General features: G+C 47.3%; 1 protein-coding gene across 7 annotated transcripts in view; it reads left to right on the forward strand.

The window, feature by feature from the left end:
• Positions 1-23,846, forward strand: part of Pnpla6 (patatin like phospholipase domain containing 6) — a 32,495-nt gene extending 8,649 nt beyond the window's left edge. For 3 of the 7 annotated variants that reach the window (XM_031338884.1, XM_031338885.1, XM_031338886.1), the window contains 23 exons: positions 33-116; positions 522-631; positions 764-931; positions 1,018-1,095; positions 8,897-9,102; positions 9,395-9,526; positions 9,606-9,729; positions 9,972-10,085; positions 10,259-10,334; positions 12,954-13,094; positions 13,293-13,356; positions 13,925-14,093; positions 14,283-14,465; positions 15,014-15,132; positions 15,343-15,499; positions 15,812-15,928; positions 16,013-16,082; positions 16,528-16,644; positions 20,488-20,789; positions 21,501-21,617; positions 21,825-21,921; positions 22,045-22,154; positions 23,098-23,407. In XM_031338884.1, the coding sequence (XP_031194744.1) occupies positions 33-116; positions 522-631; positions 764-931; positions 1,018-1,095; positions 8,897-9,102; positions 9,395-9,526; positions 9,606-9,729; positions 9,972-10,085; positions 10,259-10,334; positions 12,954-13,094; positions 13,293-13,356; positions 13,925-14,093; positions 14,283-14,465; positions 15,014-15,132; positions 15,343-15,499; positions 15,812-15,928; positions 16,013-16,082; positions 16,528-16,644; positions 20,488-20,789; positions 21,501-21,617; positions 21,825-21,921; positions 22,045-22,154; positions 23,098-23,172 (2,930 nt within the window). In that variant the 3' untranslated portion in view covers positions 23,173-23,407. Of the gene's footprint in view, positions 1-32; positions 117-521; positions 632-763; positions 932-1,017; positions 1,096-8,896; positions 9,103-9,394; positions 9,527-9,605; positions 9,730-9,971; positions 10,086-10,258; positions 10,335-12,953; positions 13,095-13,292; positions 13,357-13,924; positions 14,094-14,282; positions 14,466-15,013; positions 15,133-15,342; positions 15,500-15,811; positions 15,929-16,012; positions 16,083-16,325; positions 16,645-20,487; positions 20,790-21,500; positions 21,618-21,824; positions 21,922-22,044; positions 22,155-23,097 lie in introns of those variants that run through there. The other 4 variants (XM_031338883.1, XM_031338887.1, XM_031338889.1 and 1 more) reach the window with 3 other exon arrangements.
• Positions 23,847-25,424: the final 1,578 nt, after the last annotated feature.

Raw genomic sequence — 25,424 nt, forward strand, 5'->3', positions numbered from 1 at the left:
GGGCAGGATCCTGAGCATTTGTTTCTCCCCAGGGGATCTTGTGAAGCCCACATCTTTAGAAGCCCCCCCAGCCCCACTACTGAGCCGCTGCATCTCCATGCCAGTAGACATCTCAGGTTTGGAGCCTGGTGGGCGGGAAGTAAAAGGTTGATAGTATGGGAAGGACTCTCAAGGGTCTAGATTTGAATCTGGGACATGCTGGTTTCAGTCCTGATTTTGTATCCTTACCTAAAAATGAGTATATAGATCCTACTTTCTTGGTTCTTATTTTTTGGTGGATATGCTCTGAGATCATAACTCCTCCCAACTGTGTTAAGAAAGATGCAGAGGTACAGTGTGGTCATCGACTAGTCATGGTTGCAGCATTAACATGGAGTTAATATTGGTTACAGCTGTGGTTACTAGCCTATTCTTTTTTACTTATTTACTTTGGAGCTGGGGGTAGAACCTAGGTCCTTATGCATTCTAGACAAGTACTTCATCATTGACTTCCATCTTTATTGCCTCTCCTCCATGCATAGGCTTGCAAGGTGGCCCTCGTTCTGACTTTGACATGGCTTATGAGCGTGGCCGGATATCTGTTTCCCTTCAAGAAGAGGCATCTGGAGGACCTCAGACAGCATCCCCTAGGGTGAGGCCTTCTCTTTTCCCCCATCTCACTACAGCCCCCCTTTCAGAACTCTGACCGTGGCCAGTTGGCAAGTCATTTGAAAAGGTCAGTTAGGAGAGCACACAGGAAATCACAAGTCCTGCCTTTACCCAGACCCCCACTCAGGAGCTCCGGGAGCAACCAGCAGGTGCCTGTGAATACAGCTACTGTGAAGATGAGTCAGCCACAGGTGGATGTCCCTTTGGGCCGTACCAGGGCCGCCAGACAAGTAGCATCTTTGAGGCTGCAAAGAGAGAGCTAGCCAAGCTGATGCGGATTGAGGTGAGCAGACTGTGGAGGGATTCAGGGCATGAGGGAGGCAGGTGGAAGGCCTGGCTGGGCTCATCTCAACTCCTCTCCCTCCCCAGGACCCCTCTCTACTGAATAGCAGAGTCTTGCTACATCATGCCAAAGCTGGCACCATCATAGCCCGCCAGGGGGACCAGGTAAGGCTGACCCTTGAACTGTGGTACCCAGATCTCATCTTCTGACCTCTGGTCTCTGACCTTTATGTAGTGATTGCTGCTTTTCTTTGTCAGTGGTCAACTTCTCATCCCCATGGTTTTTGGTCTCTTACCCTGGGGAGATATGCTGTGTTGTTTTGAAATAGGGTCTCACTGTGTATCCTTGGCTTGCCTAGAATTCACTGTATAAACCAAGCTAGCCTTGGACTCACAGAGATCCACCAGCTTCTGCCCCTGACTGCTGGGATTAAAGGTGTGCACCACCCTGTATGGCCTGTCCACACAGGGTTTTATAATCTTCACCTCAAGTGCCTTCACCCCTCATCCCTGAATTTTTTTCTCTTGGCATTCCCAGTCTCGAACTCTCTCCTATGGCCTCCATGATCCTGTGGTATACCTCCATGTTCTGTCCTCCTTCCAGCCTTGGTGCCTGCCTGCTTGAATAGATGCTCATTAAATAGGTAGGAACAGGGCTAGGAATAGGGTTCAGCTGGAAGAGTGATCTCCTAGCATTCACGAAGCTTTGGGTTTCACCCCTAGCACAATATAAGCTAAGTGTCGTGGTGCATGCTTGTCATCCTAGCTCTTGGGAGATAGAGGCAGGAGGATCACAATTCAGAGTCATCCTCAGCTACATAATGAGTTCATACTCAGTCTGAGCTACATGAGACTTACTCTCCAAAAGCTAAGAACAAAATCTATTTATTTATCTTTATATAAAAATCAGTTGTGTATGGGGGTACGTGCATAAAGTTGACCCAGAGACCATAAATTCTCACCTGTGTTAAGAAAAATACAGAGGAAGGGTACAGCAGTCATCAATTAATTGTGTCTGCCTCGGTTGTGGAACTTGGCATGGTTGGTCTTTCATCTTTATAATTAGGATTACTACTTCTAGTAACTTCGGCACTGGGGATGGAACCCACCACTTCACACATGCTAGGCAAGTGCTTTACCACTGAACAACACTCAAACTCCCTCATATTGTTTGTTTTTTAAAGATTATTTATCTTATGTATATGAGAACACTGTAGCTGTACAGATGGTTGTCAGCCTTCATGTTGTTGCTGGGAATTGTATTTAGGACCTCTGCTCGCTCTGGTGGGCCCTGCTCTGGTCAACTCCACTCACAGTCCCTGCTCGCTCAGGCCTTTTATTATTATAGATAAGTACACTGTAGCTGTCTTCAGATGCACCAGAAGAGGGCATCAGATCTCATTACACATGGTTGTGAGCCACCATGTGGTTGCTGGGATTTGAACTCAGGACCTTCGGAAGAGCAGTCAGTGCTCTTAACCTCTGAGCCATCTCTCCAGCCCCATCTGTATTGTTTCTGTTGTCTGCTTCCATTCGCATACTCGAAGGATGGTTGCTGTGTACTCCTGGGGCACTATTTTGGAGCCTTCTGATAGCATCAGCAGTGTGGCAATAGGCCTCCCCATCCCTTCATTCTTTTTATGAGTAATCTGAGGCCCACTAAGGGAAGAAACTGTGAGGCTAGGATCTTACATTCAGATGTAGAAGAGGGAAATCAGGTTGTCTTAGTCAGGGTTTCTATTCCTGCACAAACATCATGACCAAGAAGCAAGTTGGGGAGGAAAGGGTTTATTCAGCTTACACTTCCACACTGCTGTTCATCACCAATGAAGTCAGGACTGGAACTCAAGCAGGTCAGGAAGCAGGAGCTGATGCAGAGGCCATGGAGGGATGTTCCTTACTGACTTTTTTCCCCTGGCTTGCTCGGCTTGCTCTCTTGTAGAACACAGAATCACTAGCCCAGGGATGGCACCACCCACAATGACCCTGCCACCCTTGATCACTAATTGAGAAAATGCCTTACAGCTGGGTCTCATGGAGGCATTTCCTCAAGGGAGGCTCTTTTTTCTCTGATGACTTTAGTTTGTGTCAGTTTGACACAGAATGAGACAGTACAGTTTGTTTTGTGTGTGTGTGTGTGTGTGTGTGATAGAGATGTAGCCTAGGGCCTTTGCACATGCTAGGCAAACTCTCTACCTCTACCACTGAGTTACCCCTCCCTGCTCCAGCATTTGAAAAAATGAATATATTTATTTTAATTGAGTGTTGGTACACACTCTTAGTGCCAGCAGTTGGGAGCCAGAGGCAGGTGGATCTCTGTGAATGTGAGGCCAGCCTGAACTACATAGTAAGACCCCGTGTCAATATTTTTTTTTAAATTATGTGTGTTGGTATTTGCATGTAAGTACAGGTGCCTGTGAAGATCAGAGGCATCAGATTGCCTTGGATCTAGAGTTATGAGCAGTTGTGGTTGAGGTCTACATTGGTCCTGGGAAGCAGACTTAGGTCCCCTACAGTAGTACTATGCACTCTCAGCCACTGAGTCACTGTCGCTAGTGCACACACCCTATCCATTTTTGATTGTTATGATTTGAGAATCAAGTGTTTGCTCCTTATCCCAGGATACTAGAATCCCCAGGCAGTGGAAGGAATCATCCAAACTAAAGTATCAAGACTGTCAATATTCAGAAACCCTTGTATACACAAGAATCTTCCAACTGAGGTTTCTGTACTATCTCTAAGGCTCAGCATCCTTAATGGAAAATTTCAAATCCACAGTGCTCCCAAATATAAAACCTTGTGTCGACATGATATCATAAGTAGAGAAGTCCACACCTGACCTGGAATAGACTGTAGTCAAAGAGAAGCAGTAAACAGTGTATGAAATTACCTGGGGGCTGGAGAGATGGCTCAGCAGTTAAGAGCACTGGCTGCTCTTCTAGAGGTCCTGAGTTCAATTCCCAGAAACCACATGGTGGCTCACAACCTTCCATGATGGGATCCAATGCCCTCTTCTGGTGTGTCTGAATACAGCACAGTGTACTCATGCATAAAATAAATAAATATTAAAAAAAAACAAAATTGCCTTTAAGGGGGTTGGAAGGATGGCTTAGTTGGTAAGGTGTGTGCTTTGTAAGCACAAGGGTATGAGTTTGATCCCTAGGACCACACTACCACATTAAAATGCAAGGCCCAGTATAGTGGTATTTGCCTGTAATCCCAGCTCTAGGGATGTAGAGGCAGGAGGATTGGGAGAGTTCAAGGTCCTATTCAACTACATAGCAAGAGTGAGGCCAGCTTGGGCTATAAAAGACAGTGTGTCTGAAAAGTAAACTAAAAAGAAGAATTATCCTAAGGTTATGCATATAAGGTATATATGAGACAAAAATAACACCTGTTTAGACCTATATCCTGTCACCAAGATACCTCATTTTTCTTCTACAAATATTCCAAAATCCAGGGGAAAAATTCAAAATACAAAACAGTTGTAGTTCTAAACACTTTGAGTCAGGGGTTCTCAGCCTATATTATAACAAGGGATCTGGTGAAGCAGGCTTTGAGAATGGTTGTTTTATCCTTTCTTGGACATTCTGAGTGAATTCATTAGCTTGTTCAAGGCTCCAAGAGGTTCTGCACTGAAATGACAATCAATGGCAGCTCATTGGTATGCAATTGGTATGCAATCCCAAGGACTGGAGTTTGAATCCCTAGCACCCACATGAAAAACCAGGGTAATGCTTGTTTGTAACCTGAGAGAGCAGCAGACCTGAGGCTTGCTAGTCATCTAGCCTAACCTCAGGTAGCACTGGGTCTCAGTGTTAACCTTGTCTCAAAAACTAAAAGACAAAGTGAGGCAGGTGCAGGGGCACATGGCTTTAACCCCAGCATTCCCGAGGCAAAGGCAGATAGATCTCTGTGAGTTTGAGGCCAACCTGGCCTTCACAGTGAGTTCAAGGCCACCAAGGACACATAATGAGACCCTGTCTCAAACAAAGAACAATAAAAAGATGGACAGCACCTGAGGAATAACACCTGAGGCTATCTCGTTGCCTTTCATACACACACATACACTTGTGCACACACATGCTCCCAATTCGGTAACAAGTCTGATTTTAGTAATGCTCATATCTAATCCACACACGACCTGGAAATTGTCTTAGAAGGTTATATGCACGTATGCATATTTTACTTTGCCCCCTCAGCACTGTTGGCTCTTTGGCATCACACAGGTTGGCGTGGTTGACAGGGAAAGAGCTTTCCATCTCTGGGTAGTTTCAGTTCCTCATTTATAAAGGGGTGGGGCTAGGGTACGTCTTGATGGCTAGGCTAGCCACCAAAGAGAGATATGTTTACTGAGCAGATACCATGTCGAAGATCCTGTCCTACTTGCTAGACAGAGGCAAAAAAATGTTGTATGTCTTTGGTATACAATTAGTCAGCACTTCTGATGGATGTCACTCAAAGGTGCATATAAATCCTTGTAAACTCAGAGGGCTCAGAGCTTCAAAGAGCACAGTTGTGGCACTACAAAGACTGTATTAAACTGGGCAGTGCCCCTAAGGCTGTGACCACCAGCAAAGGAGATAGAGTGAAGAAATTAGTTAGGTATAGATGGAGCAAAGTTCAGTCTAGATAGAAAGCAAATTGTGCAAAGGTCCTGGGGTGACACTGCTTAGCTTTTGAATGTCCAGAAATCGTTTCTTTCTACACATTTAATGTGTGTGTGTGTGCGTGTGTGTGTGCAATGTATTAGACAGAGGACAACTTAGGGAAACCTGCTCTTTTCCTTCACCATGTGAGACCCGGGATTGAACTCCTTGTCAGGCATGGCAGCAAGTATTTTTACAACATGAGCCATCTTGCCTATCGATGCTGAGGTCCCAAGTAGCTCAGGCTAGTCTGGAATTCACTGTATAGTCCAGGCTGGCCCTGAACCAGAACCCCTCTTGCCTCTGCCACTTGAGTGCTGACCTCAGCAACATACCTGGCTGAAAACTGTTTGAACCCCAGCACTGGATGGGAGGGGAGGTAAAAAAAGAAAAATACTTTAAAATATCTTGGGATGGAAAGAAATATGCTCTGTAGAAAATGAAAGGGATCAAATGGAATAGTTACACAGGATCAACGGAGACCTATTGCTTTAAAGTTTTTTATTCCTTTTTTTTTTTATGTGTGAGTATATATGTGGACATACATGCCACATTATATATGTGTTGATCAGAAGACAGCTTTGAAGTTAATTCTCTCCTTCCATTAAGTGGGGCCCAGGGATTGAATTTGGCTGTCAAGCTTGGGAGCAAGCAAGGGTCTTTACTCTGAGTCGTGGCAAAAGCCCCAAAGAGGATCTTTTCAAGAGGGGTCCCATTATTGAATAGTACTTCATAACTCATATAGTCTGCCTATTTAAAGTGTACGCTTTGCTGGGTTCGTGCACATTCAATGAGTTGTGGTATCAGTTTTAAAACATTTGATCACCCTGAGAAGATCTCATTCCTGTAGCTACCAACCTCTCACCACAGGATGTCAGTCACTAATCTTTCTGTCTCCATAAATGTGCCTGTTTTATTTTTATGAGACAGGATCTCACATTGCCCAGGCTGGCCTTGAGCTCTTTCAAGTGACTGAGTGTGGCCTTGAACTCTCTACATGGCTGACAGTGGCCTTTCTCATCCTCCTTTCCTGCCTCTGAAGTACTAAGATTACAGGCATCTGCCACAGGCCTGGCTCTGTGTAGGCCTTTGCAGCCTCCTGTTGGGTTTCTTTTCAGAAGAATTCATAAGCCTTAATGTGGGCTAAGAATTCGGTGGTCTGTTAGCAGTGTCTGTCCTAGTTGTGGATTCTGGTGTAAATGCATACATAGGATCATCCTGTCTGCAGACTTAAACCAACAAGGACTGAAAATGCTTAAGTGTGGCTGGAGAGATGCCTCAGGAGGACTTGTTGCTCCTCTAAAGGACACAAATTCAACTCCCAGCTCCCACATAACTTACAACTGCTGGAATTCCAGATCCAGGTGATCCATTGTCCTCTTCTGGACTGTAGGCACAGGCAGGCACATGGTGTGCATATATACACATAAGCAAACACTCATACACATAAAACAAAAATACAACTTTAAAAAAAAAGAAAGGCTGGACATGATAGCACATGCCTCTAATCTCAGCACTCTAGGGGCAGAGATGGGTGGATTTCTAGAGTTCAAGGCCTGCTAGGTCTACAGAGCACTTCCAGGCCAGGCAACTACTAGTGAGACCCTGTCCTTACAAAGAAAAACAAACAGGGGCTGAAGAGATGGCTCAGCAGTTAAGAGCACTGACTGCTCTTCTAGAGGTCCTGAGTTCAATTCCCAGCAACCACATGGTGGCTCACAACCATCTGTAATAGGATCCAATGCCCTCTTCTGGTTTGTCTGAAGACAGCAATAATGTACTCACATACATAAAATAAATAAATATTTTTAAAACACAAGAAAAACAAATAATAAAGCATAGATAGGCTTAAGACTAGTGTGTCTATACTGGACAGGTACAACATTTCCTAAGCAATGCAATATAGCAATTTTTACATGATATTAGAGTATAAATCATTGCCCAGAAAGAGTTTAAAGTCCACCGGAGACTGCAGGAGTCTCCTGTGTGATGTATACAGGTTCTCTGCAAATCCAGCACCATTTTGTCCAGGTGAAATGAGCTTTGAGAATTTTGGTATCCACAAGGTGTCCCTGGGAACAATTACACTGAACATCAAACAAAGACTGGTTGCTCATAATATCCAGTCTTTCCCTTTTCCCACTTTTGCATTCTCTGATCATGTGGATTACTGATATGCACCAAGGCACCTGTATATCTGGTGCTGGGATAGAACTCTAGGCTTCATCTGTTATGAAATCACTCTAGTGAGCTACATTTTAAATTATGGCAGGGTTTCACATATCCCAGGCTGGTCTTGAACTGGGTTTGTAGCTGAGGATGTCCTTGAGTTTTGGGGACTAAAGTCATGCACCTCTTGGTTATATGATGGTAGAAATTGAATTTGGGACCTCTGACATGCTAAGTAAGTAGTCTATCAACTGTACTACATCCTCTTTTGTTTTATTCCATCTGATTTCTGAGGAAAGGCCTTACTATGTAGATCTGGCTGGCTTCAAGCTCAAGCTGTTTTCCTGCCTCAGCCTCACAAGTGCTAGAATTGTAGGTGTGACTCCACACTTGACTGCTTGCTTGGTGTCTTAGTCAGGGTTTCTATTCCTGCACAGACATCATGACCAAGAAGCAAGTTGGGGAGGAAAGGGTTTATTCAGCTTACACTTCCACACAGTGGTTCATCAAAGGAAGTCAGGACTGGAACTCAAGCAGGTCAGGAAGCAGGAGCTGATGCAGAGGCCATGGAGGGATGTTCCTTACTGGCTTGCTTCCCCTGGCTTGCCCAGCCTGCTCTCTTATAGAACTCGAGACTTCCAGCCAAGGGATGGCACCACCCACATGGGGCCCTCCCCACTTGATCACTAATTGAGAAAATGCCCCACAGCTGGATCTCATGGAGCCACTTCCCCAACTGCAGCTCCTTTCTCTGTGATAACTCCACCTGTGTCAAGTTGGCACACAAAACCAGCCAGTACATTTGGTTTTTACTATTTCTCTTTCTTTTACTTGTGTTGTTGAGACAGAGTCTCAAATAGCCCAGGGTGGTCTCAAACTTGCTAAGTAGTCAAAGGTGGCCTTGAACCTTCTTCCACATACATTTCTACCTCAGCTTCCAGAATGCTAAGTTCTGTCTGTGTACATGGTGGTGGGAATGAAAGCTAGGGCTTCTTGTGCCCCAGGCGAGCTCTTTACTATAGGAGCTATATCCATAGCCTTTTCTTCTTAACCCCCTTTAAAGCTTTCTTGTGGGGTGCACTAACCTGAATTTAGGGGAGAAATGCTGTGGCTGGCTTATCTCATTTCCCAGCCTCTGCCCCCCACAGGATGTGAGCCTGCATTTTGTGCTCTGGGGCTGCCTGCACGTGTACCAGCGCATGATTGACAAGGCTGAGGAAGTGTGCCTGTTTGTGGCACAGCCAGGAGAGCTGGTGGGGCAACTGGCGGTGCTCACTGGGGAACCCCTCATCTTCACACTACGTGCCCAGAGAGACTGCACCTTCCTGCGAATCTCCAAATCTGACTTCTATGAGTAAGACTTGGATTCGGGGTAGGTATGGCACCTAGATAACCAAAGCCCAATTAGTTTTTTCCAAGGCGGAAGAGACCAAAATACCCCCCCACCCCATTCTAGAAGGGTAGGACATAGCCCCCCCCCAAAAAAAAATCGGACCTCCCAACACACGTTTTAGGGCAGATGTGAGTTCTTTCTGTTTCACTCCCAAACCAACACCCATATTCTTCATTCCTTTTAATATGCTCCAAGAAGGCCTGGTCCCACATCCCTTTTTTTTTTTTTTTTTTTTTTTTTTTTTTGCTTTCAGGATCATGCGTGCACAGCCCAGTGTGGTGCTGAGTGCAGCTCACACAGTGGCTGCTAGGATGTCCCCCTTCGTGCGCCAGATGGACTTTGCCATTGACTGGACAGCTGTGGAGGCTGGTCGCGCACTCTACAGGTACCACCCTTATCCTGCCTCACTGCTCAAACCTTTTATCTACGATTGTGTCTGACTCTCCACTCTTCACCCATTCCAGGCAGGGAGACCGTTCGGACTGCACCTACATTGTACTCAATGGGCGTCTCCGCAGTGTCATCCAACGAGGCAGTGGCAAGAAGGAGCTAGTTGGGGAGTATGGCCGAGGGGATCTCATTGGCGTGGTAAGGGCAGCCCCCATATCTCTCTAAGCATAGTTGGCCCTTCACCCACGTGCACATCATTGCAGTAATCTGATGGAATTGGAGAACGAAACCCCAACTTTAGCGCCAACCCAGACCTCTTGCCTGGCTCGTTCTTGCGAGTCAGAAGCAATCAGTCCAGTGGGTGAGGAGTCTGGACTCCACCTTCTGTGCCTCTTGAGGTCCCCATTATTACCTGGTGAGTTCTTATTTTTGTATCCCAGGTGGAGGCACTGACCCGGCAACCACGAGCCACCACGGTACATGCTGTGCGAGACACGGAACTGGCCAAGCTCCCCGAGGGCACCTTAGGCCACATCAAACGTCGGTACCCACAGGTGCATCTTCTGGCTGGGGACCGCAAGGGCTGGGGCCTCCCATGTGCCGGGCTGCCAGGGTCGAGTTATCCCAAGTAACTGGATTTCTAGCCTCCCAGGTGAAGTAAACAAAGGTGGGACCGTTTGGTCTCACTGAACACCATTCTCTCCCTCTCCCCAACCCTCTGCCTTAGGTCGTGACCCGCCTTATTCATCTGCTAAGCCAGAAAATTCTAGGCAATCTGCAGCAGTTGCAAGGACCCTTTCCAGGTGAGAGTTTGACAGCCTTAGGGAGGAATTTAGTCTGGCCGGCCATGAACAAGCTATCAAATGGCATGATGGGAAACCGAGTTCAACTGTAAATCTTATTGGAGGCGGGATTGGGACAGAAGTTGGATTTAGTGTTTGATGGGAAATGTATAGTCCTTGTTTCTAGTCAGTTTGTTAATTGGTCTAAACATCTTAGCAGGCTGAATTTTTTTTTTTTTAAATAAGGGCAACATTTTTACTACTTATTTATCGTGAGTGGCGTACAGGTGCAACTGCACACACATGTGACCACACATGTGTGAAGGTCAGAGGAATCAGTTTCCTCCCTTCCACCATGTGGATCTTGGGGATCACCTCAGGAGGTCAAACTTCACAGCAACAGCGTTATCTGCTGAGCCATCTCTCAGGTTCATGGGGGTAGATGCTTCCTGGGAAAGAATCATAATACAATTACAAATGAGCTCGTGGGTGGCATATGGCACTAGGGGCACATTGGGAAATGGCTTTCGAAGTTAGACTGGCCTGCTAGGAAATGTGGCTGTTTATACTGGAGTGTAGTTTCTGTGAGCTAGAATAAATCACAGTCTGTTCAAGCTATGCCACCAAACACACCTGAGCTCCTACATTTTTTGCTAACCTTTCCTCCACATAACCTTCACGTTCAGGAAATAAAAGTCGAAGTCATGTAAGTAGGAAATACAGAATAAAAACACACATAAAGCCAGGCAGTGGTGGCGCACGCCTTTTATCCCAGCACTTGGGAGGCAGAGGTAAGCAGACTTCTGAGTTCAGGGCCAGCCTGGTCTACAGAGTGAGTTCCAGGATAGCCAGGGCTACACAGAGAAACCCTGTCTCGGAAAAACAAAACAAAACAAAACAAAAAACAAATCCACACATAAAGACCCCACTGTCAGGAGCTGGTAAATACAGAGGGATGCAAAGCAAAGTAATTATGCAGGGCGGCAGGCAGAAAGCCGGAGACAAGGATGGATGGAAGGAGGGTTTCTGAGGTCTGTGGGCTGAGCCATCACAGTTTACCTAAAGCTAGATGTGGAAAAGAAGTAGGAAGGTCCATACAAGAGTTGGTGGTTATGGCCGGGCAGTGGTGGCGCACGCCTTTAACCCCAGCACTTGGGAGGCAGAGGCAGGCAGATTTCTGAGTTCGAGGCCAGCCTGGTCTACAGAGTGAGTTTCAGGACAGCCAGGGCTACACAGAGAAACCCTGTCTTGAAAAACCAAAAAAAAAAAAAAAAACCCCAAAACAAAAAAATAGCCAATACTTTAGGGGGCTGGCGAGATGGCTCAGCGGGTAAGAGCACTGACTGCTCTTCCGAAGGTCCTGAGTTCAGATCCCAGCTACCACATGGTGGCTCACAACCACCCGTAATGATGAGATCTGACGCCCTCTTCTGGTGTGTCTGAAGACAGCTACAGTGTACTTACATATAATAAATAAATAAAAAAACTTAAAAAAAAAAGAGTTGGTGGTTAGGAGCTTTGTTTCATGTTACTCGGGCTAGCCTTGAACTCACTGTGTAGCCAAGGATGGCCTTGAATTTATAATGCTCTTGCTTCTACCTTCTGAGTGCTTAGGTGACAAGCATATGCCACCACATTGGTTTATATTGTGGATGGAACCCAGAGCTTTGTGCGTGCTAAGTCAAGCACGGGACCTATAGCCCAAGTCCAGGGTTTGGTGCTTTCGAACCATGGCAAGGAGTAACTTGAAGGGTCTTGGGGGAAGTGTTTGAATTCACTAAGGAATCAACTAGCAAGTAAAGTCTGAAGTGAGGCCTGGGCAAGAGATGGGAATGGCAACTCCGTCTAGGCTGTTAGCTGAGAAACTGAGACGTCACAAATATATATATATATATATATATATATATATATATATATATATATATATATATATATATTTGGCTTTTTTAGCTCTGACTGTCCTGGATCTCACTCTGTAGACCAGGCTGGCCTCGAACTCAGAAATCCGCCTGCCTCTGCCTCCCAAGTGCTGGGATTAAAGGCATGTACCACCACTGCCTGACCACAAGTATATTCTTGTCTAAGATGGTATTGGGACATAGTAGTCTGAGTCAGGATGGGATGGGCTCTGCATAGGCACAGTGTATTTGAGTGGTTCTAACTTTGCATGGTGGGTAGCTGGGTATAGTAGCACATGTCTGCTATCCCAACATTTAGAGGTTGGATGCAGGAGGCAGGATTTCAAGGTCATTCTCTGCCAAGTGAGACCATGTCTCAGAAAAGAACAGCAACAACAAAATTGCATAATGGGTCTCACTGCGATTAAAGCACAAAAGTCTTAACAAGAAATGCCCAAGGATGGAATTGTATGTGGGGCACTACAGCCATGGCCTCAGTGTGGTGTTATCATAGCTCAGAGCAGTGAGAAGCTGCAGGCTGGGGGACAAAAGGCTGGGAAAGAGGATGAAAAGGAAGAGGAGGAGGTATGGAGGGAGCTGTAAGGAGAAGAGGTGGGGGAAGAAGAGGAGGAGAGGGAGATAAGAGAAGGGAGATAGGTAGAAGAAGAGGTGATGGGGAGAAAGAGGAAACCTCTCCAAACCCAAGAGTTGCTCAGCCAATCTGTGATTGGTGTCTCAACAGGCTCTGGGCTCAGTGTTCCACAGCACTCAGAACTGACGAACCCAGCCAGCAATCTGTCCACTGTAGCTATCCTCCCAGTGTGTGCGGAGGTGCCCATGATGGCCTTTACTCTGGAACTGCAGCATGCTCTGCAAGCTATTGGTGAGTGAGTAGGGAATCTGTCCAGTGGAACCATGTGTCTGTACCCCAGTCATCCATACTAAGTGGTGGGTGAGTGGGTGGTAGGTGCTAGGGAAAGGGATCCTAAGCAAGGGGGATGGGTGACAAGCACTCTGTTCTGGGAGAGGCCTCCCAAGCATTGAACTAGGTTTCTAACTTCCATTCCTCAACTACCACTAGGTCCCACGCTCCTCCTTAACAGTGACATCATCCGGGCACGCCTGGGGGCTTCAGCGCTGGATAGGTGTGTGGGGTTTGGGGAGTGGGGCTGGAAGGGTAGAAGGCCTGTATTGGAGATTCTTTCAGATTGGGTTGGAGAACTAGGCTTCTGAATCGAGGAGTCTTGTCTGTGGGATCAATAGGGAGACAATGTGAGCAGATCCCTTTTGGTAGCAGGGGTGTCAAACTGGAAACCCAGGGGCCATATTTAGCTCTCATAGTTGTAAGATACTGTGGCTTAAAGCATACTTAAAATATTATGAGTTTTTTTTTTTTAAAAATTGTTTGTTTTTTCTTTTCTTTGTAATTTGATTATGTAGCTCTTGAGCATTAACATTGTTGATGATTTCATGTGGCAAAGTAATACAAAACAAATATATGTGACAACAAATGTACATATGCCTTTGAACACCTGGGTCCCCATTTCAACACCCCTAACCCCAACCCCACTCCCTGCTTTGACATGAATTTTAATTGTTGGGACCTGGAATTATCTAAATATTTCCAGCAGCAAGATTGCACTCTCTCTATATTGGGAGAGATTGTGGGACTCCAGGCCAGCTCCAAGATGATACTCTCTCATTATATCCCAGCATTCAAGAATTCCGGCTGTCTGGGTGGCTGGCCCAGCAGGAAGATGCCCATCGCATTGTGCTCTACCAAACTGACACATCCCTGACTCCTTGGACCGTCCGTTGCCTCCGCCAGGCCGACTGTATCCTCATTGTGGGCCTGGGGGATCAGGAACCCACTGTTGGCCAGGTCTGGAGACTATATACACTGATTAACCACACATACACCACAATCTTCCCCTCAGGATCTCATCCCTTGTCCTTCTGTGCCTGTGTACGGCCATGTACACTCGTTGCTACTGTTCTGTGAGGGAACTGAGCTTGGTCGGGTGTGGATAGAGAAGGTATCAATGACCTCCACTGACTCTGTCTTCCATAGCTGGAGCAAATGTTGGAGAACACTGCCGTACGTGCCTTGAAGCAACTGGTTTTGCTGCACCGGGAGGAAGGCCCTGGTCCCACACGCACTGTAGAGTGGCTCAACATGCGCAGCTGGTGCTCAGGGCACCTGCACCTGCGCTGTCCTCGACGCCTCTTCTCACGTCGCAGCCCAGCTAAACTTGTAAGGCGTGGGAACCTTAAAAAGGAACCCAGGGGAACACTCCCTCACCTACCTAAGGGATTGGGCTTGGGTGTGGCATGAAGAAGAGCCTTAGGAACTACACCTTTTGCTTAGACGTATAGTTTGAGGGATACTTCCCCTCCAGTGGGGATTGAGGTCTGAGAATAACTGTTCTTCCATCTGGGGGTGAGGTTTGAGTGGCACGCTGCTGCTGCTTCCTGTTCCAGTTTGGGGACACGCCCCTTCTTCTGTGGGCGTGGCTTGACGTCACGCCCTCTTCCACCTTGGGTGGCATTTGGTGCCTCTGCCAAAGGTTGTAGTTTAGGGGTACAACATGCCCCACATTTGGGCAGGACCGGGACTTGGAAAGGGCCCCTAGGAGGCACATCCTCCTCTGTCTAGGAGCAGGACTTAGGGAGCTGAGACAGCCTGAACCAATTGCGAGGGCTGGAGTAGGGGAGTAGGTAGCAAAGATCAGTATGTGCTTGAGTGATCCCCTAGACTACTTGTTCTCACCTAATGCATCTTTATTCTCTCCTGGATCCCAGCATGAGCTGTATGAGAAGGTTTTCTCCAGGCGTGCAGACCGTCATAGTGACTTCTCCCGCTTGGCACGAGTGCTCACAGGAAATACTATTGCTCTGGTGCTGGGTGGGGGCGGAGCCAGGTAAGGGACAGGCATATTCAAAGACACTGTTTCCTTACTGTGTCCTAAGGGGTAGGACCAGGATGTGTAAGGGGTGGAGCTTATTACCTGGGAGACACCCCCACAGCCTGGTTACAGCTTTTTTCAGGAGGGGAAGTGGGAACAAGAGAATTCCTGGGGTTAGGTCCCTGCAGATCCCCAGCTTGTCACCGGGTCCCTTCCATTCCGCAGAGGCTGCTCGCATATTGGGGTACTGAAGGCATTAGAGGAGGCAGGGGTGCCAGTCGACCTTGTGGGAGGCACATCTATAGGCTCCTTCATTGGGGCCTTGTATGCGGAGGAACGCAGCGCCAGCCGTACTAAACAACGAGCCCGGGAGTGGGCCAAGGTGTGTTTTGTTGGGGGGGGTGTGAGAAGATGGGGTTGCAGGGCCCAAGAAGCACAGGGAGACCTGTGAAGATGCCATAGCCTGATCCAGTAGTATGGGGTAGGATTCCTGTACTCTGGAAATATTGCCTAGATCCTTACAGAAATACCACCAGAACCTTGGATGAACCCTCTGTGACTCTAGTCCCCAAACTCCAACTAGAGCAGTCATGGTGTTGAGTGGCACTCTCAAGCCCTGTATCTATATGGATATTCCAGGAGTGACGATCTCTCTGTGACTCTAAACAACTCCTTGTGATCATCTGATTCCTAGAGCATGACTTCTGTACTGGAGCCTGTATTGGACCTCACATATCCTGTCACCTCCATGTTTACTGGCTCGGCCTTTAACCGAAGTATCCACCGTGTCTTCCAGGATAAGCAGATTGAGGTATGTCCATTCCCTTCACCTGGCCCTGCTGCCTCTTCCCACGGGTTTTCCACCCTCTTCTACTTTGGTTTCCCCCCTTCTCAGGACCTGTGGCTGCCTTACTTCAATGTGACCACAGACATCACTGCCTCCGCCATGCGTGTCCACAAAGATGGTGGGTGCCATCCTGCCAAGCCCTGCTACAACCATGTTGTCCAGCTGTGTGGGGATGGGTTGTAGGGGAGGGGCAGCTGAGCGTCTGGGACGTTGTTAACACAAGTGACCGTCCACCTGGGCCCGTCCACCGATCACTAACCATCACCCACTAATGTCCCGAAGGCCCCAGGTATGTCTGTTCTCAGGGGTGGGGAGCGGGAGGCTTGTCAGGGACCTCACCCCCTCCCGCCATCCCCCACAGGCTGCGTGTGGCGTTACGTCCGGGCCAGTGCCTCCTACTGTCCCTACCTGCCCCCACTCTGCGACCCCAAGGACGGGCACCTGCTGGTGGACGGGTGTTACGTTAACAACGTTCCAGGTCAGCGAGCCCACAGGCTGGCCGGGCCTCCAAGTGTGTCTGAGCGTGTCTGTGCGTGTCTGTGTCTGTGTATCCCACCGGGCAGGCTCCCTGTGGCGGTATGTGCGTGCCAGCATGACGCTCTCGGGCTACCTGCCCCCGCTGTGCGACCCGAAGGATGGGCACCTGCTCATGGATGGTGGCTACATCAACAACCTGCCAGGCAAGTGGCTGCCCACTCACATCTGCATGGACACTTGTCACCAGACACATGCCCACACTGACCTCTGTATATGCAAACTAGAAGGGACAGGTCTATATGAATGAAAACACTCAAGAGGACACATACAGCTTGCACAGGGCCATAGACTGACACACATGCATGCATACATTCATGCATACTGATATGTGAGTGTACGTGGACAATAACATGAACATTTGAAAAGTACAAACATCAGACACAGTAGCACACACGTGTGATCCCAGCACTTGGGAGGCAGAGGCAGGTGGAGTTTGAGGCCAGCCTGGTCTACAGAGTGAGTTCCAAAACACCTAGGGGCTAAACAGAGAAACCCCATCTAGAAAAAACAAACAAACAAAAAGAAAAAAAAAAGTTCAAGGCCTTCCTTAGCTACAGGATGGATTTGAGGTCATCCTGGGCTACATGAGACCCTATCTCAAAATATATATGTATTTTTAATTAAAAGTAGGATATAGCTCAATTGGTAGAGAACTTGCCTGGTGTGAACAAAGTTCTACATTCTATATCCCTTGCTCACACAAAACCAGACATGATACTGCACGCCTGTTATCCCAGGATTCAGACTGAAGCAGGAGGATCAGGAATCCAAGGCCATTTTAAGCTACAAAGCAAGTTCCAGACAAGCCTGAGCTACAAGAAACCCTGTCTATAAATAAATAACAAATGAAATGGCTTTCCATTCTCATGTGTCACAGTGGACACAGAGAGGTGGACATATGAGGGACAAGAGCTGGCGCCTAGTTATCCGTGCGCATACAAGGAGAGCACACTTCTACCTGTTCTCTCAGGTTGCTTACATAGGTAGAACACATGTACATGTATGCATGAACACATACTTGAGATGGAATTAACCACACTGACTAGTGTATTCATCCACGCCTTCCCTACACGCTCTATGGAATATGTGTGTATAGATTTGAAGATTGAATAGGTGCCTATGTGACCAAAATAAGCATTTTTTCACACCCACCAACTTAAAGGTTCTTTTTGTTTTGTTTTTGTTTTTGTTTTAAGACAGGATCTCATGTAGCTCTTGGTGGCCTCAAACCTGATAGGTAATCAGAGATGATCTTGAATTTCTGATCCCTCTGCCTCTACCTCTGGGCTTCTGGGATGACAAATGTGCTTTACCATGCCCAGTTTACATGGTGCTAGGGATGGAATCCAGGGCTTTCATGCAGACACTCTACTAACTGAGCTACATTCCCAGAATGCCTACTGACTTCACAAGCATAGATGGGAGGGAGATCCAAGTGCAGATCTTTAAAAAAACCTCATTCTCTTTATGGGTGGTAGCGGCACACACCTTTAATGTCAGCACTCCAGAGGCAGAGGCAGAGATCTCTGAGTTTAAGGCCAGCCTGGTCTATGTAGAGAGCTTCAGGACAGCCAGGGCTATACAGAGAAACCCTGTCTCAAAAGACAAAAACCAAATAAACAAACAAACAAACAAACAAACTCAGTCTCAAAAGTGTATGCCCGGGCCTGGAGAGATGGCTCAGTGGTTAAGAGCACTGACTGGCCAGGCAGTGGTGGCACAGGCCTTTAATCCCAGGACTTGGGAGGCAGAGGCAGGTGGATTTCTGAGTTCGAGGCCAACCTGTCTACAGAGTGAGTTCCAGGACAGCCAGAGCTATACAGAGAAACCCTGTCTTGAAAAAAACAAACAAACAAACAAACAAAAGCACTGACTGCACTGCCAAAGGTCCTGAGTTCAATTTCCAGCAACCACATGGTAGCTCACAACCATCTGTAATGGGATCTGACCCCCTCTTCTGGTATGTCTGAAGACAGCTACAGTGTACTCATATACATAAAATAAGTAAGTAAATAAATAATTATTTAAAAAATGTATACGCCCCAGAAACATAAGTTAGTTACACACAGACACACACACTTGATCTCATAGACCAGGATCTGGCCAGCTATAGCACACTGTGTGAATCTGAGCCTGTGCTTGACTTTATAAATAAAGGATTTTTTTATAATTACATATTTATCTGTGTGTGACCACAACACATGGAGGTTGAAGGACAATTTATAGGAGTTATTTTTCTCATTCCAAAATGTGGGTCCTGGGAGTTGAACCCTGCTTACAATAGTTTGGTAAGTGCTCCACCTGCCAAGTCACCTCAATGGCCCTATGTTTAGTTGGTTAGTTAGTTAGTTGTTATTGTTAAACCCAAACTGGCCTCCAACTTGCTACATAGCTGAGAATGATCTTCAATTTATAGTCCTCCTCCATCCACTCCCCAAGTGTTAGGATTCTAGGCACAAGCCTGGCTTATAAATAAGGATTCACTGGGATAGCCAAGCCCCATGATCCACCTTTTGTTTGCTGTCTCTGTTGCAGAACAGCAACAGGGATAAAAACTCAGAGCAGAACTAAAAGCATTCCTAATGGTCCTGCCAGCACTGGGAATGTACTGTCCATGTAAACACTGCCACAATCCCTCATATACAGCTCACATAGGTGTTCACAGACCTTCAGGGAGACGGCACACTTGGATATGCAGACACATACCGGGCTGGAAAAGTGGCTCTATTGATGTCACAAACATAACCTGAGCTCCATCCCAGTACCCATGTAAAGAGGGTCACAGTGGTGGACATCCATAACTCCAGCACTTTAGGGTAGGGGAAGTACACTTGAGGATCCCCAGGGCTCACTGGCCAGTGAGTGAGTCTAGTGGAACAGATGAACTCCAGGTGCAGGGCTTGGCAGTTGAAAATGTGCACTGCTCTTGAAGAGGACCTAAATTCTGTTCCCAGCATCTACATCGTCACAAAACCCTGTAACTCCATCTCCAGAGACATCTAATGCCTCTCTTGGCCTCTGCAGGCATTGTACACATATGCACATAAGCACATGCAGACGCACGCCTACATAATTCAGAAATAAATCTTTTGTTTGTTTTGTTTTTTTTCTCCCCCTTCCTTTCTCCCTCTTGCTCTGGCCCATAGGTTTTGTTTTTGTGTTTTTTTTTTTATTTGTTTCTCATTATGGATGGTTGTGAGATGTGGTTGCTGAGATTTGAACTCACTCATGACCTCTGGAAGAGCAGTCAGTGCTCTTAACCACGGAGCCATCTCACCAGCCCTTTGGTTTGTATTTTTTTGTTTGTTTGTTTTTTGTTTTGTTTTTCTGAGACAGGGTTTCTCTGTGTAGCCCTGGCTGTCCTGGAACTCACTCTATAGACCAGGCTGGCCTTGAATTCAGAAATCTACCTGTCTCTGCCTCCTGAGTGTTGGGATTAAAAATGTGCATCACCTAGTATTTTTTTTAAGGAGTCAGATGATATAGGAAGACACTGTGTTAACCTCCAGCCTGCACACAAACGCATACACAGGTGAATATTTCCTGACATGTATTCAGACAGGCCTAGCGAAAGATACACGCACTGCAAGACATAGTGCTTCCCACAAGGTCTCCGAGAAGAGGGATGTAAACAGACACTCACAGGCATGTGCAGGTGACATGCATACCCAGCAACATAAACTCAAGAACTACAAAAAGTTGAATAGACAGTCAGGTATTTCCTTGGGCTGAGGTTGGCTCTGTAGTGTATAGACAGACAGACAGACAGACACAAACATAACTGCCATTCTCACTGGACCATCTTCTCTTGGCTTTGTTTGCATAAACTCCCATGTCATTTGCATGACAGCATGGTGTTTGCATGCTCCCCACCCCCAACTCTCATGTGCCCATTTGCATTGTGGTATCTGTGGCATCCCTGGGTTGGGCATCCCTGCCCTGCTGGGCTCCTGTTGGGAGAGGCTGCTGACCTCCTGGCTCCACAGCGGATATTGCCCGAAGCATGGGAGCCAAGACAGTCATTGCCATCGACGTTGGAAGCCAGGATGAGACAGATCTTAGCACCTATGGGGACAGCCTATCTGGCTGGTGGTTGCTGTGGAAACGGCTAAACCCCTGGGCAGACAAGGTAAAGGTTCCAGACATGGCTGAGATCCAGTCCCGCTTGGCGTACGTGTCCTGTGTGCGGCAGCTAGAAGTCGTCAAGTCCAGCTCCTATTGCGAGTACCTTCGTCCATCCATTGACTGCTTCAAGACCATGGACTTTGGAAAGTTTGACCAGATCTATGTGAGTAGGTGGGCTGTAGGAAGTAGTAGATTGGTGATCAGACAGTAATGTTTGCAGTAGATACAATGTGGATATGGCTGTGTGTCTTCTTCGTTTGCACTAAATTTGTTGTGTGCATTGTTTGAAGCACTGTGTAGTGGTTTCTAACGTCATTTCTAATAAGTGGAGAGTGAATGCAGTGATCAGTTAGTAATGTCTGTCACAGGCCTGGAGAGGGATGTAGCAATATGTATGCCACTGACCTTGCAAAACATGTCATAGCCCACATCAACTGAAGTTGGTCAGTAGTTGCTGCCCAGAGGCTTCAAGTTAAAATGTCTGATGTCCCTCTTTGATTACTGGAAGGATGTACCATAATAGACTAAAGTCTACTGTAGACATGGATCATGACACTATTCACAAATGTAATGTATAGTTTTAGACCTTGAAAATAATTTTGCACACTACCATCTTGTGTTAGTTGGTACTTGAAATACCTCATGGGACTTAGTGGGAAAGAGATTTGAAGATATTGGTTAATAATGTCTGGCAGGGACAACAACTGGAAATCTGTGGGCAGGTATGCTACATATCACTCTGAAATAGATTTAATTCAGATGTCTGCTGTCCCAGAAGTCAAGCACTTAAATGGGGATACTGAAGGAAGCTGTGTGTAGATGCAGGGGCAGGTGGTGGTGTCAGGCATAGGTCCAGCCTCCTTGTTTCTTGCAGGATGTAGGTTACCAGTATGGGAAGGCTGTGTTTGGAGGCTGGACCCGTGGTGAAGTCATTGAGAAAATGCTCACAGACCGGAGATCTACAGACCTTAATGAGAGTCGCCGTGCAGATGTAAGTCTGTGATGCTTCTGCTGGGACCAAACTTGTCAGAGAGTCCAGAACCTCAAGCCCCTCTATTCTGGAAACCCCAGATGATCCAATACATCTCTGGGTTTTACTGAGCCCCTCAGGTCTCAGGCACCCCCAGAGTCCCCCATGAGCTCCTCAAACCCTTCAGACCACCCCTATTCCCAGAGTCTCACCCACCCTACCCCACAGATACTTGCCTTCCCAAGCTCTGGCTTCACTGACTTGGCTGAGATCGTGTCCCGGATTGAGCCACCAACAAGCTACGTCTCTGATGGCTGTGCTGATGGTGAGAGACTAAAGGGACCCCTGAGAGTTGGGGGTGCTGGGCTTGGGGATGGGGGGCAGGCGTGGCTGGAAATCCCAGCTCAGCCCCTGACTCTTACCTGCACCTTGATGCTTCCTATCCCAGGGGAGGAGTCAGATTGCTTGACAGAGTATGAGGAAGATGCAGGACCTGACTGCTCAAGAGATGAAGGGGGCTCCCCCGAGGGTGCCAGCCCTAGCACTGCCTCAGAGGTGGTAAGAATGGACACCCCAAAGATCACATGTCCCCAGCAGATCACTTGTGCAGTGGGAAGGAACTAAATGAAGTTTTTTTTGGGGGGGGGAGGGGTGCTGGGTGATAGGAGAACACAGGTTTGGAGATGGGAGACTCGTGTCTCCCCATCTTAGGACTGAAGAACTAAACCCACATAGTTGACTTCTGTTACTCTGACAAAATACCCTTCAGAGCATCTCAGGAGAGAAAAGTTGTATTTAAGGTTATGCTCACCTGGGTGGTGGTAGCACACGCCTTTAATCCCAGCACTTAGGAGGCAGGGGCAGGAGGATTTCTGAGTTCAAGGCCAGCCTGGTCTACAGAGTCCAGGACAGCCAGGGTTACACAGAGAAACCCTGTCTCGGAAAAAAAACAAAAAAACAAAAAAACAAAAAAACAAAGGTTATGCTCGATCTTTGCAGGAGAGTCAAGGAGGCAGGAGCTTGAGAGAACTGGTGACATTAAGTCTACAGTCAGAGGACAGCAATAGGTGCAGGCATGCCTATACTCAGCTCTCTTTCCCCTCTCTACAGCCCTGTAGGGGACGGTGCCATCCATAGTAGGCAGATCTTCCTACTACAATTAACTGCATAAAGATACCCCCACCACATGCTCCCAGAACAACCTGATTTAGGTACTACTTCACTGAGACTCCACTTCTAGGGTATTCCAGATTATGTCCGGTTGACAGTTAAGATTAACCGTCACAGCGTGTTAATGGCCCTGGGCCAGGAAGTGTGTCATGATGCACAAACTGGTTGTTTCTAAAGTGACATTTATCAAGCAAGGCTTGAGATGAAACTAGTTTTGAGTGGTGAGGGTCGGGCAGCTCTATTTGTGGCTATCATGTAGATGTCACAAAGTGCATGGCTGACATTCACCATACCAGTCTGGGTAACACACATATGTTGCCTGTCCCTCTAGGAAGAGGAGAAGTCCGCACTCCGGCAACGACGCTTTCTGCCTCAGGAGACTCCCAGCTCGGTAGCAGATGCCTGAGGACCTTGACAGGGAACCCCTGTTCCTAGACTGGGTTGTGGGTGAGCCTGGGGGGAGCTCACACTATTATTCCTGCTGCTAAACTGCGACACTCCCTGGGCCCTTCCCCCTTGGCGCCAAGGACCACACACTGGACTTACTCGCCCTGTCCCTAAGGTGAGGGCAGAACTGCACTGATGACCTTTGACCAACTATGTTACCTTCCCCGGAATAAACTCTCAGCCCTTTTGAAGCAGCCTGGTGCTGTCTTTGGGTTTCTGGGGCTCCTCACCACATTGTGCTCGCATGTTGGGCTGAGTCTGGAGGCGCTTACAGCTTGTCCCACCATGGTAACAGTTCCCATGTGGGTACGCTGCATCCTGGCTCCTCCAGACAAGCTCTGAGCATGCTTTGTCTCTTCTTACCTGGTTTTTGGATGATCCCAGGGTGTCTCAGGCACCTCTTACTCTCCCTACTAAATCCCCACAGCCAGAGGCTACAGAGACTGCTCAGAAGGGGCACGATGTGCTCTGCTCTTGCAGAGGATCTGAGTTGGACTACTAGAGCCCACCCCAAGTGGCTCACAACTGACTGGAACTCCAGCTCCAGGGAACCTGATGCCCTTTTCTGGCCTCCTACTCTTCCTGCACTTTCATTTTACTGATAAAAAATGAAAAATAAAAAGTTCCCACAGCCTGTGCACCTCAGCCAGTCCTACTGTGTGCAGGAGCTATGTGTAACAGTATATACTACAAACTAAGTCCTAAAAGATCACCACCTCTGCTCAAGACATGGATATATATAGGACTTTCAGTCAAACTGGTGTTGAAGGCCTGTCATTCCAAGATACTCAGGAGGTCATGAGTTCAAGGCCAGCCTAGGCAACTTAGGGAAACCTTAATGTGACTCCTAAGCATTGTCCCTACTATGTACTCAGAAAAGGAGGTTTCCCAAAATGAATTTGTGACTCTAAGATGTGTCTCAGATTCTTTTTTTTTTTTTAAGATTGATTTATTTGTTTTATGTATGTGAGTACACTGTAGGTTGTGAGCCTTCATGTGGTTGTTGGAAAATTGAACTTTTTAAGACCTCTTGCTCTGGTTGGCCATGCTTCGTTCCAGTTAACCCTGCCTGCTCAGGTTGGCCCCACTCACTCTGGTCACCCCGCTCACTCTGGTCAGCTCTGCTTGTTTAGTGCCTGCTCTGGCCCAAAGATTTATTTATTATTATATATAAGTATGCTGTAGCTGTCTTCTGACATACCAGAAGAAGGCGTCAGATCTCATTATGGATGGTTGGGAGCCACCATGTGGTTGCTGGGATTTGAACTCAGGACCTTCAGAAGAGCAGTCAGTGTTCTTACCCGCTGAGCCATCTCACCAGCCCGTCTCAGATTCTTGATTGCTATTCCAGCATAGGCTGTGGAGCTATGCTAGCCTTTGGAAAGGTAGCCATGGAAAGTGACTGTAGATCTCTACAGGCCTTAATTGTTCCCCTTGAGCTGTAATGAGATACCTGACAAGAAGCAGCTTGAGGTAGGGAAGGGGAACCTGGGGGTGATTTACAGTCCCAGGCATGGGAGACCTGGTGGCTGGCTGGTCACATTGTATCCATAGTCAAGAAGCAGAGAGGAGGTGGGAAGTAGGACTGAGATACGAAATCTTAAGGCCTAAACTCCAGTGATTCACTTCTTCCTAAGCTTCCACAATCTTGCTAAACAGCACCACCAGCTGGAGAACAAGTATTCAAACGTGGGCCTCAGGGGACATTTCACATTGAAACCACACAAGTGCACCTGAGCACACACACAGGCCAGAGGAGGATATACAGTGTCCTACTTTATTACTCTCTGCCTTATTTCTTTGAGACTTGGTCTCTCATGGAACATAGACCTACTGGCTAGTAAGCTCCAGAAGTCCTCCTGTCTCCACAGCACTGAGGTTACAAGTGTTCCATTGCCCATTCCCTGCAACGTTCATGGTTTGGGGAAACTTGAATTCAAGTGGTATGCTAATGCAACAGTGCTCTTAACCTGCTGAGCCATCTCTCCAGCCCTAAAATGTACCATCTTAACCATATTTTTAAAAAAAATGTACTGTATTTTTATTTATTGTGGCAGGGGTGAGTGGAAGTGCTGGCAGGTATTGGTTCTCTCCTTTCACCTGTGGGACCTGGTGATCAAGCCATCAGGCTTGGTTGCAGGGACTTTTACTTCCTGAGACATTTTGCTGGCCCCTACCTCAATCTTTGAAAAAGAGACTTATTGGGGCTGG

Source organism: Mastomys coucha, unplaced genomic scaffold, assembly GCF_008632895.1.
Source record: "Mastomys coucha isolate ucsf_1 unplaced genomic scaffold, UCSF_Mcou_1 pScaffold22, whole genome shotgun sequence".
In the NCBI taxonomy this organism is placed as follows: Eukaryota; Metazoa; Chordata; class Mammalia; order Rodentia; family Muridae; genus Mastomys; species Mastomys coucha.